General features: G+C 40.8%; 1 protein-coding gene across 1 annotated transcript; it reads left to right on the top strand.

Moving 5' to 3' along the window:
* Positions 1-13: 13 nt before the first annotated feature.
* On the top strand, positions 14-11758 carry PRDX6 (peroxiredoxin 6). The gene is made up of 5 exons (XM_007989487.3): positions 14-206; positions 4392-4548; positions 8334-8480; positions 9235-9381; positions 10744-11758. Exons 1-5 carry the CDS (start codon positions 112-114, stop codon positions 10870-10872), a joined length of 675 nt encoding a protein of 224 aa, XP_007987678.2. The 5' UTR covers positions 14-111; the 3' UTR covers positions 10873-11758.
* The last annotated feature ends 3408 nt before the right edge of the window (positions 11759-15166 follow it).

Here is a 15166-nt window from a genome sequence, read left to right as displayed (position 1 = left end):
ACCCGCCCCTCGCGCCTTCGTTTATTTCTCTGCGCGCAGGGACCCGCTGCTTCTTCGCCAGAACCACCCGATTGCTTGCCGTCCCAGCGGCGCCTCTTCATCGCCGCCGCCATGCCCGGAGGTCTGCTTCTCGGGGACGAGGCTCCCAACTTTGAGGCCAATACCACCGTCGGCCGCATCCGTTTCCACGACTTTCTGGGAGACTCGTAAGTGGCCACCGCGTAGCCCTGCTCTGGCCTTGGTTGCGCCTGGACTCGGAGGTGCCTTCCCTATTTCTTCTCCCTTCCGTCCTCCCTGCCGCTCAGCCCCCTGCGCCGCTCGCCCCCTCCCCCGCACCGGTTTCCGCGCGCGCCAGGCCGTGTGGCCTCTGCTCAGCGTCGGCTGCGCCCCCGGGAGCTGGCACCCCTTCGGCCTGCCCTGCGCGAGCCACTGGATCCCTCCAGGCCTCCCCGCCTCCGGCGTGGCTGGGCAAGGCCACGCCAAGGTGGGGGATGGGGAGGACAAAATTGGGTTCTGCAGGTTCTGGAAACTCACTGCCCGTGGGAGGGTTTGTTGTCCGTTGAACTCGTCTTAGTAAACTGCAGGTAGCGTGGTCAGGCCGAGGGCGCAGGGGCGGGTCGGCACTGGCGATCACTTCCCCGGTCTAGTGCCCAGGGTCGCACCGCCCTCCCTCCCACCCTCCGTTCTGGAATTTGCTCCCTGGGGAGGATGGGTGTCTAAAGCCAAAGTCGGAGGACACAGCTGCTGGCTATATGTTACAGGAAGGCCAACGTATTATCTGAGGGTGCAGGGTATTTGCAGGCTTCTGGGCACAAAATGTGAAATTTAAAACCACTAGCTGCCTAATAGGTGGCCGAAAGACTTTTTGTCCAGACCCTCCTTCAATGACCAAGATATGATTTGATAACAGCTTTAGGAAGAGCCAAGAACACTCTGTGTAGGTGTGCCTTCAGAGATTCCAGAACTTGCAACGCTTAGAGGGAAGGACTTTCTGACGCCGTTCAGCTGTAGTAGCCTATTCTTGCTAGTGATGGCCGTTCCAGGCTCCAGGACACGTGTACTCCCCAACTTTGAGACTCTTTTGTTTCCCAGTGGCTTGCGCCTCACTGTCCTCTCCACTTTCTGCCTTGCTTCCAGCACATGAGCTTGCTGATGATAGCCAAATTGATGACCTGTGATCTGACTTGGCAGTTTTGCCATTATGAATAGGAGTAGTGAATCCGTGTTGCCTTTTTTTTTTTTTTTTTTTTTTTTTGGCAGCTCCTGGATTAGCAAACTGGAAGTGGCTTAGTTTTCATCAGAAGCATTCCAGGCATGTCTAGTTATATTATGGTTCTGGAGCTCTAGTGGTCCCACTACACTGTGGGGCTCTGAGGTTTGACGACAGTTCTTCCCCAGTTTATATCCTTTTTATGTACAGTATCCAGGGAGACAAAGAGAGAGGCTTATGAAATTAATCAATGATTGGACAGGGCTGTGCAGAGAACCAGGGAGAGATTCTTACACATCATGTGCCTACCTGGACCCTTACAACCTCTTACGTCCCTTTTCCAGCCACTGAATAGAGGAAAAAGCTTTGTGAAAGATAGGACTAGGCCAGAAAAAGGTTGAAAAATGGAATATTCAAACCTTGAATGCAGAAAAATACTTTAGAAATACAGCTTATGGCCAGTCTTATACTTAGGATCTAAATAGTAGTATTTCTCCAGTAATCCTTGGGATTTTTAGAGTTGTGTTCCTTCCCATTTCTGCCTGCAGCCCTCACCCCCATGAAACATAAACTATTTCCAGAACTCTTAGCTTGTGTAGATTAAATATTAGCATAAAACGTATTTACTGTGCCAACAATTAGAAATGTCGCTTTTTAAGCTAACCATACTTTTTTGGGGTTTCGTTAATGTTTATTAGCCTCTAGATCCATCTAGATTTGATCAAAAGTGGTACTTTATCAGCCATAGTTAGGAACACGATAAAAATATCTGCATTTATTAACTAATAGACAAGTCTGCCTAGGATCAGGCGTAGTATTCCCTACCTTACCAGGAAGAGAAGTTTGAGCCTTTTATATGTTTATGACGTGGATTTTTGCCTGATTTTTCCAAACTCTATTCTGTATATGATCCCAAGTCAGACTGTCAATTTTTGATCCAGGTATTTTTGAGGAGAAAAAATTAAAATATCTTTCTCTACCTTACCCCTGATCATTGTAAGCAACTAAAGAGGTTGGGTGCTACATTGGGTGAGTTTACTGGATTTTATCACTGTTTCTGTAAGTGGTAGAAGTAGCTTCTTCATAGCACATCTTCACTACGCAAAATATGTGTTTTCCGGGGTCTTCTGGGGCTTAGTAAATGGGAACCATTCTCTTGAAGGAGGAAACCTTTTGTCTTTTGAAAATGGGTAAGAAAGAGAACGGGAGAATGTCACTGAATTACTCTTAAGTGCAGCAGTAGGAAGACTTAGAGGGAAAGGAAGGCCAAGGTGAGACATTCTTGGAGTTTATCCTACTTGTAGCCACGAGGTAAACTGGAGTTTCACTTCTGAGGGAGGGAAGGACCTGAACTGGCTTAAAACCAGTTCCTTTCGCATGATTCAGCAAAACAGTCTCTGCCAACTGACAATGGAAAAAGAACTCCTAACTTTTCTAATTCATCCTCCCTTTTAACAATACAGGAGGAAACGCCCTGTTCCATTTCTTCTCAACTTTTGGAGACCTTCTGTTAAGTCTCATCTAACCATTAAATAGATTGTTTTCCATAGAACCTAAGGCCTAGATTTTACTCATAGTGATATTATCTACTTCAAAAGATATACTCTATGTTCTTCCTTTTGCCCTTCATAATAAAGTGAACATAGTGCACACCTCCACAATCTTAAAAAATATATATTAGCTTTCTTCCCAGTCTTGCCATAGGGCCCTCCATCCTTTTCATAAGAAGATCTTTTTCCTTCTTGAAACCTTGGGAGTTGAGTGGAAGCTGTAAGTGGGAAGGAGGTGCCCTTGTCTTTGCTTGTTCTCTGTACTCAGGGAAACTTTGGAAAGGTCAGCTTGGCATCTAGGCAAGATTTAGTTATCTACTAGTTTAGGATCCTGCCTAAATCATCTGGTTTAGGATAGTTTAAGTTGATGGGGATGTGGAGAACTGAGTGTTAAATTTTCCTTTTCAGTTGAAAGAGTAGTTTCTGTTGCCAAGGAGAAGGAAATGGTACTTCAGCTTTCTTAGTGGCCACTTGAAACGTGCTCAAAATCTATAAAATCTTAGACAATGATGACTTAGATCTTAGTATTTACCTAAGAATTTACTATTGTATAAGACGCACACGTTGTGCCGCCGCTGTGGCTCTAAGGCCTACCACCTTCAGAAGTCGACCTGTGGCAAATGTGGCTACCCTGCCAAGCGCAAGAGAAAGTATAACTGGAGTGCCAAGGCTAAAAGACGAAATACCACCGGAACTGGTCGAATGAGGCACCTAAAAATTGTATACCGCAGATTCAGGCATGGATTCCGTGAAGGAACAACACCTAAACCCAAGAGGGCAGCTGTTGCAGCATCTAGTTCATCTTAAGAATGTCCACGATTAGTCATGCAATAAATGTTCTGGTTTTAAAAAATAAAAAAAAAATAAAAAATAAATAAAAAGAATTTACTATTGTAGAAATCTACATTGTAGGCTATCAAAATTCTACCTGCTTGGTCTGAAGAAAGAAGAAAAACTGCAAATGAAGAGATAGGTAAAACTGTTAAGGTGATACTGTTTTGTCAGAGTATAAATATTGGGTGTCCTGTTTGGCAGGTTAGATCAGTAAAGTGGTTTTACAAGATTTTGTATCCACTTGCTTCGAAGAAACCAAGTATCGACTTCAATTTTTACATATAAATAGAGGATAGAAACCTATTTATTTCAGATTACATAATCTGTTTATTATTGTAGTCAGGCATTTGTTTGGATTGAGAGCATACTGGGACATCCATTATTGGAGCTGAATGTCATGGTCTGTGCTAGAAAAAAATGTAGAAAGGGATAAGAAGAAATAATTAAGTTTTTTCAGTAAGTTACTTGGCTTGAACAGCACAGATTTTATTAGCCAAAAAGGAGTCAGGGCGGCACCATAATTATTAAAGGAAGCAACACCTTAAAATTAGTCTTTTTAAATATGTGTCATCTTGAATTTCATATCTTTGATTGAATCAGGCTATAAGCATAGGCTTCTCTAGAGGTAAGTAGATCGAAAAGCATTCCTCAACAGAAAAGCTTAGAAGTAAATACCATCATAAACATTCATTTAAAAAAGAAAGCGTGTTTTTGATTCAGAAGTTGTGACTTTTCATTCTCTGTGATGTTGGTGATAACTCTTCATTCAACTGTGACCTTGTTTTTCTTCCTTTCAGATGGGGCATTCTCTTCTCCCACCCTCGGGACTTTACCCCAGTGTGCACCACAGAGCTTGGCAGAGCTGCAAAGCTGGCACCAGAATTTGCCAAGAGGAATGTTAAGTTGATTGCCCTTTCAATAGACAGTGTTGAGGACCATCTTGCCTGGAGCAAGGTTAGTATCAATTGGCATGTACTTTGAGCCTGAGATTATAGGTCAAGTTATAAATTATAGAGTCCTTGGTTTTTGAGGTTAAGGTACAAGTAAGCTTTAGGGTCAAGGTTCACTGATTATTTGAAAATTTCAGTTGAACCACACAGTGATCACATTGCTAAATCCATTGGTCAGTCAATTCGCAGCCCTCATCTTGGCCTGCCAGCAGCATTCAACCTAGGTGATCACTGTTTTCCTTTCTTGGCTTCCAGGACGCCACATCCGAGCTGTTCCTGCTCACTGATTCTTCATCTCCCAACTCCTAATTTATGCTGAAGTTACCCTGAACTTATTTTTTGGACCTCCTCTCTTTTCTGTCTGCACTCTTTCCCTTGGAAATACCTTTAAATACCATCTATGTGCTGTGGTTCTCAAATTTTCATCTCTAGGCCAGACGCTTCAAGGTTCATGTAACCACTGCCTACTTAGCATCTTTCCTGGGATGTCCAGTCATCTCAAACCTAGCATGTCTAACTAGGCCTCAAAATCCAGAGTTTTATTCATCTAAGCTAATGGCAACTGCATTTTTATAATTGTTCATGCCCCAAATCCAGGAGCCATTCTGAGTTCTTCATGTTTTTTCACATCATAACATCTGATTTATCCTCAAACTTGTCAGCTCCACCTTCAAGATATGTCCTGTATCATGGATGGAAGACTGACTCCCAAGGGATCTGTGTGACTTACCCTCACCTCTTTTGGGTCTCAACTCACAGGACATTTCATCAAAGCCTTCCTTGTCCTCATTATCTAAAATGATAACTCCTTTTCACATTCACTATCCCTTTCTCCTCAGCACTCAAATACTCTGCATATTACCTATTTAGTTTGTTTCTTCCTAGTAGAGTGTGAACTCAACAGGAACAGAGACTCCTGTTTTGTGCACTGCTGGAACGATGCTCACTACTCAGTACGTCTTAGGTGATCAGTCAGTATTTGTTGAATGAATTAACTGAAGGAAATACCTACTTTTAGCAAAAGAATTTACTTGAACAATAAATTTGGTGGTCTGAATTTACCTTGAAAACATTTTAAGGACTTTACTACAACGTGCGGTTAAGTAATAATGGTAACTACTTTTTGAGGGATGCATACTAGAAACTATGTCAAGCATGTGTAGTTGAATAAAAGATGTATTGACTTGTGAGTTAGGGATCTGTGGCTGCATCCTATAGCAGTTAACACCAGTTAATCCTAAATATCTGAGACTAGAAGAATCATGTGTAGGAGAAAAAAGAAGGGCAGTTATCTATCTTGAAATAGAATTTTTTTCATTCCTTACATTTCTCAGTGAGTGGTAACTGTAGTTTTCACTATCATTTTTCATTTTCATTTTTGCAGTTGAGAATACTTTTTTCACTTAGAAACTTGGAGGGACTTGCCCAAGACTACCCAATGGCAATAAGATTTGAATCTCAAATCAATGTTCTTTTTAATACAAGATGATAAAAAGTAGGATTTAGCCTAATTTAGGATAGAATAAAGCCAAATAATTTAGGATACTTTCTTTGGTGTTCATGGGTGTAATATAGTGTCCATCATGCAAGTGGCAGAGTAGAGAATTAGTGCATAGCAATAATTAAAGTGACATATTGCCAAAGGAGGTGTTTGTAGCCCATTATAGAATAGCTTTTAAAGTATAGAAGCATACACAGGTTTATTTTACCCTGAGCTGCTGCCTTAGAAGTTTTCACAATTGTGATTACATTGAATAGGAAAAAAGTCTGAACTACCAGAAGGAGTGCCCAAACTTTGACATACACCTGATATATAATAATCTGCCTCTAGCATGAGACTATATTAATTATTATTTAGCTCTGGTGACTTAATAGGCAGCCAGTGACAACAGAAAGTTAAGATAATAAAATGAAGGAATGTTAGAATGTGTTGTCATCCAGGAGCCTGAGGCAGGAGAATGGCTTGAACCCAAGAGGTGGAGGCTGCAGTGAGCTGAGATCGTGCCACTGCACTCCACCTGGGCGACAGAGCAAGACTCCACCTCAAAAAAAATAATAAATAAATAATAAGAATTTGTTGTTATCCACTTCAGAGCTCATCAATGCCACATTTGTTACATCTCTGTTGAGAAATCCACAATGGTTTTGTATCTGCTATGCCATCAAACTCCTGTTTTACTTTCAAGCCTACACATAACAGACCTGATTCCAATTTTAAATCATTTTTTCCATTACTTGCCAAACTCTATCCAACTAAGTTCCTCACTCTCCTATCAATAGTTTATGTACAGAGTTGCCCACATGTTTCATTAATATCGTTCCTGGACAAGTGCACTAGCTCACACCTATAATCCCAGCACTTTGGGAGGCCAAGGCAGGTGGATCACAAGGTCAGAAGTTCAAGACCAGCCTAGCCAAGATATTGAAACCCTGTTTCTACTAAAAATACAAAAACAAATTAGCCGGGTGTGGTGGCGGGTGCCTGTAATCCCAGCTATTCAGGAGGCTGAGGCAGAGAATTGCTTGAACTTCGGCGGCAGAGGTTGCAGTAAGCCGAGATTGCACCACTGCACTCCAGCCTGGGTGATACAGCAAGACTCTGTCTCAAAAAAAAAAAAAAATTTTATATATATATACACACACACACACACACACACACACACACACACACACACACATATGTGTGTGTGTAGTTCCTGATCCCTAGAATGCCTTTCTTTTCTCTGTGAAAAATCTTACCCATCCTTCGAGGGCCCAGATAGAAGTCCTATTCTTTTCTTGAAGCCTTTTCTAACTCTTGGAGTCCTACAAATGGGAGTGTTCAGTACTTCAGCATTTACCGTCCACCTTTTAACATTAGTCTTGCATTTGCTGCTGCTTCATGCTGGAATCATCTCTAACCAAATTAGAAGTTCCTTTGAAGGCAGGAGCCATGTCTTACGCATCTGTATTCCACATGTACTTACCATAATGCTTAGCCCACCTTAAGTGCTATATCAATGCTTAATCAAATAACAAAACTAAATTTTTTTTTTCTCCAAAAGCTTCCAGGGATAGAAAAAGTAGAAATAAATGGATGAATAAAGTTTTACTAGGGAAGGATGGAGGCATATCATTTTTCCTTAGTTCAGACTTGAAATGCTTTGTTTTCTGTTTGAATTTCACCCTAGTTTAGGTTTACCTCTGCCTTTTCACCCATTTATTTTTGACTTGTCCTTCAAGTATATATTCAGCTCTCCATTCTTGTGTTTGCTTTGTTTTGTGATTTTTTTTTTTTTTTTTTTTTTTGTCATTTCTTACTATTTGTCTTGTAACTTAACATCTGAGTTAGGGTGCTTTTGAGTCAGGGACCAGAGCTATAAGATTTTCTTTACATATGGTATTATTTCTAGATGTGATGGATTTAAGAAACCTATTGTATCTGATGGTTTTTACAGTATTTGGGTATCCAGAGGTGCCTTGTATTTGGATGTAACTAAATTATTGCAATGTTAAAGGGGTTGCTGCTGTTTTCTCATGGCAGTGGAAGCATGCTGAATTTAAGAGAACTGGGCATGAAAATGGCTTTGGTCCATGATTACAACCTAAGTACTGTACTCTGCTGTTATTCCTGGCAATAATTGGAATGAAAAGTGTTGATTTACTCACTTTTTAAAATTAAAATTGCTTAAAGAAAATTACTGTGATTTGGTCCTCTTTCCTGTCTTGCAAGGTGATGGCTGTTAACTGATGAAATTCAGAGCATGTGTTAGGTTTAGATTCCTCTTTCCCCTTTTACTTGTGTTTCAGGATATCAATGCTTACAATTGTGAAGAGCCCACAGAAAAGTTACCTTTTCCCATCATCGATGATAAGAATCGGGACCTTGCCATCCTGTTGGGCATGCTGGATCCAGCAGAGAAGGATGAAAAGGGCATGCCTGTGACAGCTCGTGTGGTAGGTCATACAAATTCATTTTGTAGTCAGCATAACTGATCAGGCTGTATGTCCATGTAAATACTCGTACCAGCTAGAGGAGATAGGGGAGTATCTACAATTATGAAATAACTGTGTATTAGCAACAATATCACTGATTATCTGTAATGCTGATGCAAAGTGGCTGAAATTTTCAACTAAATTTTTCAACTGCTTAATTCATAGTTCATGGAAATCTACAAAAAAAAAAAGTTGTTTATCCTAAAATGTCCTCCAGAATTGAGAAACCTTTTCATAGCTCTCCTGACCGCCCTGTCTTTAAAGTGATTGGCCATGTCCTTCTTCATAAGGCAGCTCTGTTTTTAAATTTTTATTTGTTCTGTCCTCTGTCCACTAGAGAACAAACCCAATCCCTCATCTGAATAAATGCACAACTATTCAAGGAACAATATCAACTCCCATTAGTATTATTTTTATGATAGTCATCCCCAATGGACATAGCCTTTCCTGGATTAAATTTGCATATCAGTTTTTCTTACTGGGATAGCCAGAACCAAATGGAATTCCCTTCTAAGTTTAGAAAATAACAGAGAGAAGAAAATTATCTGTATTCCAGCCATCCACATTAGTTGGTGTATCCTTTTGGTGCTTTGTTTTTGTCTTGTTTTTATACCCTTGAAAATTATTAATGACTGGTTTAATATCAAAACCAGTGGCTTTAATATCAAAAACACTCAAAGAACTCTTCCTATTTATGCCCTTCTGTGCTTTGCAGGTGTTTGTTTTTGGTCCTGATAAGAAGCTGAAGCTGTCTATCCTCTACCCAGCTACCACTGGCAGGAACTTTGATGAGATTCTCAGGGTAGTCATCTCTCTCCAGCTGACAGCAGAAAAAAGGGTTGCCACCCCAGTTGATTGGAAGGTAAAGATGTTTTTTAAAAAAAAAGCAATTTCTGTACTTGCCTGAAGGGCCAGTCTCTAAAGGGCCAACTTCAAGGTCTGTGTTACCTGGGTCTCTGTTTCTAGCACGCAAGTACACTGGGAGGATTTTTCCTCATGACTGAGTTCAAGATTTGCTCAGAGGCCCTTTTCAAGGTCTTCATAACTAATACCTTTTATGTACAACACAAACTCTCTATATGGCTTTCTAACTTTTAGATAATTTGGAAAAATTATTGGTCAGAATGATTCCTTCTCCTAATAGAAGGTTTAAAAAACACACACACACTTTTATCTAACCTTTCCCTAATGGCACAATATTTATCGCACAATCTTGATTTGGCATTTCTGTTAAGTCATGGATATAAAAATACTGGTGTATTAATGTCATTAAGTATTTGATTTCTCTTAAGCTTCATTCTTTTAAACCTGTGCTAGAATTCTCCAAAATTTGTTCATATACTTTTAATCTTTAGGACATGGATAACATCACAAGAGTATCTTAACATTGCTACATTTTTAAAATAATGCTAACCTGAATACCAGGTTTTGTTTTGGTTTTTTCTGACAGACAAATCACTTAAATTCTGTATCCACTAGTTAATTTAATATTACTTATTTATGTACTTACTGAGCGCAGATAGTAGTGAACTGGGGGGATAGCAGTGAACAATAGAAGGTCCTTGCCCTCATAGAACTTCCATTCCAGTGAGTGGAGACAAGCAGTAAACAAGTTTATTAAGTGGTAATAGCAGGTGCTACAGGGAAGAATCAAGCACAGATGGGGAGAATAACAGTACAGGGGTGGGAGAGTGACTGTCAAGGAATGCCTGTGTCTGAAGGGACCTTTGAGAAGAAAGACACAGAGAAGATGTGACCAAGGCATATGTATTTGTGAGGGACGAGCACTACAGGCAGAAGGAGCAGTTAGTGCAAGAAGCTGGGCCTACAAATGAGCTTGGCTGTTGGAGGAATACAAGGAAAGCTAGCATGTCTGGAGCAGAAGCCACAAAAGGTGGGGTGAGGGACAAGAGATGAGAGGAGGCAGGATTCCATCACACAGGGCTTGCAGGCCATGATACTCACTTAGAATTAAATGTAAAGTGTGGTGGCCGGCTGTTACTGGGTTTAAAACAGGGCTGTTTCTTGTTAATATGGGGTAACTACTTTCCCGCCAAAAGTGCCAAAGATCAACTTGGAAAACAAAATCCTCAAAGAGGGGAAGAGTGAAGAACACTTGATTAGTCTCATTAGCACCTGTGGCTACTTTTCTAAAGTGAATTCATGAAGGCCTTGAAGCTTCACTATGAGACTGAATTTCACCATTCTCAATGTCTTTCAATAGGATGGGGATAGTGTGATGGTCCTTCCAACCATCCCTGAAGAAGAAGCCAAAAAACTTTTCCCGAAAGGAGTCTTCACCAAAGAGCTCCCATCTGGCAAGAAATATCTCCGCTACACACCCCAGCCTTAATTCTCTTGGAGAAGTTAGTGCTGTGAGCCAGAGGATGTCAGCTGCCAATCATGTTTTCCTGCAGCAATTCCATAAACACATCCTGGTGTCATCACAGCCAAGGTTTTTAGGTTGCTATACCAATGGCTTATTAAATGAAAATGGCACTAAAAGTTTCTTGGGATTCTTTACTCTTTGCCTTCACCAGCAACCAATTCCATTCATACATCAGCACTCTACTGGTTCTGTTTGAAATATGTTCTGTATTTAAAACTCAAATCTTGTTGGATCTCTGCAGGGCTTGTGACCAATGAGGTCATATTGGTTGATGGTTGAGAAAGCTTGCTTCACTCTGCATCAGAGAATGACTATCAATTTTTTTTTAACTATCCTATCACATCCTCTCTTCTGTCACCCATTTTGAAGAGTGGCAGAACTTGAGGTTCAGCTTCCTCTGTAAATATCCAAGTGTAAAACCCAGGAACTTCTAGAATAACCCAGATGTGCTTTAATATTCTTTTAATATGTTTTGATCACAACTGGGGGAAAAAAGCTTTTTAATTCTGTACCTTTCTAGTAGATAAGTGAAGAGCAGGGGAAGAGACCTTTAAATATTTTGCTATAAAAATGTGTGATAAGTTTCTATCAAAATGGGGAGATTGCAGAAAAGGCTTCCCTTGGCTTCCAACGATGTGTAGCAGGTGTGAGGAATGCTAGTGCCATGTGCCTTTCACAAAGAGTTTGCATTTATCAGTCTGCTTTCCGATGATGTGTACATGAAAGAGTACACCATGTGAAGAGAAGAGAGAATGATTGAAAATGTTTTATTATAGAACTCTTGCAGTGAGTTGCTATTTTCTAGATTTTACTTTTTAGGGAACAAAATAAAATCCTTTGTTAAAACTGGGTCAGAGAATTCTGTTGTCACATTTTGAAGTATCAGCTTAGACTTATGTCCTGAAGGGCAGAGGCTTCCTTCTTCCTAGGACTGGCATGAGTAATTTCTTCCAAAGACAGAATTTATATAAGATTTTATATAATGAAAATGGAGGAACAGCTGAAGAACGTGTGATGTCACAACATGTCTTGGTCCACTTTGCTCCTTCATGTTACTTGCTTGGATCCTAGAGTCCCATGATGTTATAATCCCTGGTATAAAGAGCTCTCCTAACCTAATGCCTTAATGGGATTGCTGGGTATAGGAATGTGAACCTCAAAGATAATGGTACATCTGTGCTTTTTGCTGCTCTGAACTAATACTCTCTCAGACTTTGATCATACTCTACTAGTAAGTGCTAGGTTTAGAAAGGGGTGTCCCATTTACGGTGTCTTAGTCTGCTTGGGCTGCTATAGCAAAAATACTATAGACTGGGTGGGTCAAACAACAAACATTTCTCACAGTTCTGGAGACTGGAAGTCCAAGATCAAGGCACTGGTAAATCCTGTCTGGCAAGGACCTGCTGCCTGGTTTGTAGTTAGCTGCCTTCTTGTTGTATCCTCACATGACCTAGAGAGGGATCATCGCTCAACGTCTCAGAAGGTCACTAATGACATTGATGAAGTTCCACCCTCATGACCTAATAATTACCACCCAAAGGCCCTACATTCAAATACCATCACACTGGGGATTAGGCTTTACCATAAGAATGTTGGTGAGACACATTCAGTCCATAGCACCTGGTATGGTCCTTTGCATGAAACCTCTTTTTTTTTTTTTTTTCTTTCTTTGAGACAGAGTCTCACCCTGTCCAGACTGGAGTGCAGTGACGCAATCTCAGCTCACTGCAACCTCTGCCTCCCAGGTTCAAGCAATTCTGCCTCACCCTCTCGAGCAGCTGGGACCACAGGCGGGCACCACCATGCCCAGCTAATTTTTGTGTTTTCAGTAGAGATGGAGTTTCACCATATTGGCCAGGCTGGTCTCAAACTCCTGACCTCGTGAACCACCTCCTCGGCCTCCCAAAGTGCTGGGATTACAGGCATGAGCCAGTGCGCCTGGTCGAAACCTCTATATTTTTATTGAGTAGAATAATGTAAAACGAGCCCCAATGCCATGTGCTAGATAAGTCATTAAGCCTTTAGTTTCCTTGATTTCTCCACATGTAAAATTTGAGTAACACTAAGAAGATTGAGAATGTAGGTAGAAATTCCAATTCTGGGGAATGCTGGTTTGAAAGAGACAAGAGGGCTAGCTAGCTTCCTGCTCTCATTCCTCTGCAATTCAATATATTTTACCCTGAGCATCGTGTCATGCACCTGTAGTTCCAGCTACTTGGGAGGCTGAGAGCAGGAAGATTGCTGGAGCACAGGAGTTCAAGTCTAACCTGGGCAACATAGGCCCAGTCTCTTAAGTAGTTAAATGCTCTCTGTCCTCTTACAGCAAATCTGACTATCCCTAGCTCCTGTTGTTTCCCTAGCTATCAGGGTGCTCACTGCTCTCTTCTCTTCACTTTGATATTTGCCGCCTTTTGTTCTTGTCTCTCTCATGGAGAGTCTGGCTTCACCTTTTTTATGGTGATAGTTCAAAGTTTAAATCTCCAACATTAGTTACTCAGATTTGAATCTTGTTTACAGATGGATGGAATTTGCTGTTTAATTTGCAAATTCTAAATGGAATTCGTCAACGTTTTCTCCAACCTCAAACCTATCTATTACCCCTCTTACCTCTTATTCAGCCTTGGTGTGTGTTTGGCTATATATACTATTCTACCTGTATAGATGATGTCAGTATAAAAATGCTGAAAGAGAGCTCAAAGAAAATGGGTCACGTACCCTCAAATTGAATTCTGGTTCTGTCACTAAGCAGCCATGAAGCCATGAGACCTTGTGCAAGTATTCTTTTCCAGACATAAAATATTACCTAATGAATATGCATTTCCAGGGTAGAAGTGATCCTTAAGTACATTTTTAAATACAGTCATGCATTGCTTAATGACAGGGATATGTTCTAAGAAAAGCACCACTAGCCAATCTCTTTGTTTTGTGAACATTACATAGAGTATACTTATACAAACCTAGATGATATATATTTTTATTTTCTATATATTTTATCATATTGAAAACCAAATGTCCCAGCATCATTACTGAACATCAGTCATTTCCCTACGTGATCTGTGGTGCCAACATCAAGTGCAATATATTAGGTTGCTATAAATGCTCCGTTAAAGGCTTATGAGACCACTGTCATATATGTGGTCCATCATTTGTCTGAAGCACTGTTATGTGATGCATGACTGTAACACTATTAGGCGGGGAAAGTAGAGTCCCCTTATGAGAATTGCTGCCCTCAGTTTTCACAGAAAATTTTCATTATGCATCCAATGATTTATTTATAGGAAGTGAATTAATGTATGACTACTGCAGCTATGAAAGAAATACAACTTGAGAGGCAGTCTGTGTGACCAAAGAGTTGGGAAATGCTTTGGCTAGTCTTCTAAAGTATACAGTCTTCTAAGGTGACCAAAGTGATAGACTTGTGATTCCTTTGTTGTCGTCTCATCAAAAGTCTGATCTTACCCCCAGCCTCCAACCAAAAGATAGGGATCTGCAGTGAGAAGCTCAGCAAAGGGATTAGAAGCCAGAATGGCTGTACCTAAATGGCCAAGTCAGGATGCCAATTACTGGGTGCAGTGAACTGGCTTAGGGATTTACTCCCTCACATCCATTTGACCCTTCCTCTTTGAAACAATGCAAATGGAGGAAATGCTGACAACATTGATTCTAGCTGAATGGGCATAGCATTTAACCGGTTAAAAGGCCATTGCTACCCTCTTGTCATTCAGAAATGGCCATGTAATTCGCTTCTTGCTGATGAGACACAAATAAGAGGATTGTTGGAGGTTTCTAGAATTCTTTCCCACTCTGGAGAGCAATTGTAAGCACTTGTTTGTCTCCCACTGGATATACGCAAGAAAACATGAAGCACTAATTGCTGCTGGTAGCTGTCTTACCACCTAGGAGTAGTGAATCGCCCATAGAATGAGGCTGAAAAGGTGAACAGCAGAGTGGAGAGAAAGAAAAACTCATATTTGATGACCTTCACTGAGTCTACCAACCACAAACATGTCCTACCTCTTAACTTGCATTGCATAAAATTAAAAATGTCTTTAGTATTTAAGTCTGAGTTGGGTTTTCTGGTGCTTGCAGCCCCTCAGTATCCTAACATATGCATGCGATGAAGTATTATCCTCTAGTTGTCTCAAATATATGGTGATGTACTGCCTCCTAAACAAGCAGACATATGTTTTCTTCTACTTCTGTATTACCTATACTTATGGAACTCAGGCTTCAATCTGCAGTAAACCACCTGAGGAGC

This window comes from Chlorocebus sabaeus, chromosome 25 (assembly GCF_047675955.1).
Source record: "Chlorocebus sabaeus isolate Y175 chromosome 25, mChlSab1.0.hap1, whole genome shotgun sequence".
NCBI classification, from domain to species: domain Eukaryota; kingdom Metazoa; phylum Chordata; class Mammalia; order Primates; family Cercopithecidae; genus Chlorocebus; species Chlorocebus sabaeus.
The sequence above is the reverse complement of the archived record's forward strand: the minus strand, read 5'-3'. Positions and strand labels throughout refer to the sequence as shown.

Bases quoted from the DNA above. Each gene is read 5' to 3' on its own strand.
- PRDX6 (XM_007989487.3), top strand. From the start codon at position 112: ATGCCCGGAGGTCTGCTTCTCGGGGACGAGGCTCCCAACTTTGAGGCC. The intron at 4,549-8,333 runs GTTAGTATCAAT...CTTGTGTTTCAG, and splicing joins ACCATCTTGCCTGGAGCAAG to GATATCAATGCTTACAATTG. The intron at 9,382-10,743 runs GTAAAGATGTTT...GTCTTTCAATAG, and splicing joins CCACCCCAGTTGATTGGAAG to GATGGGGATAGTGTGATGGT.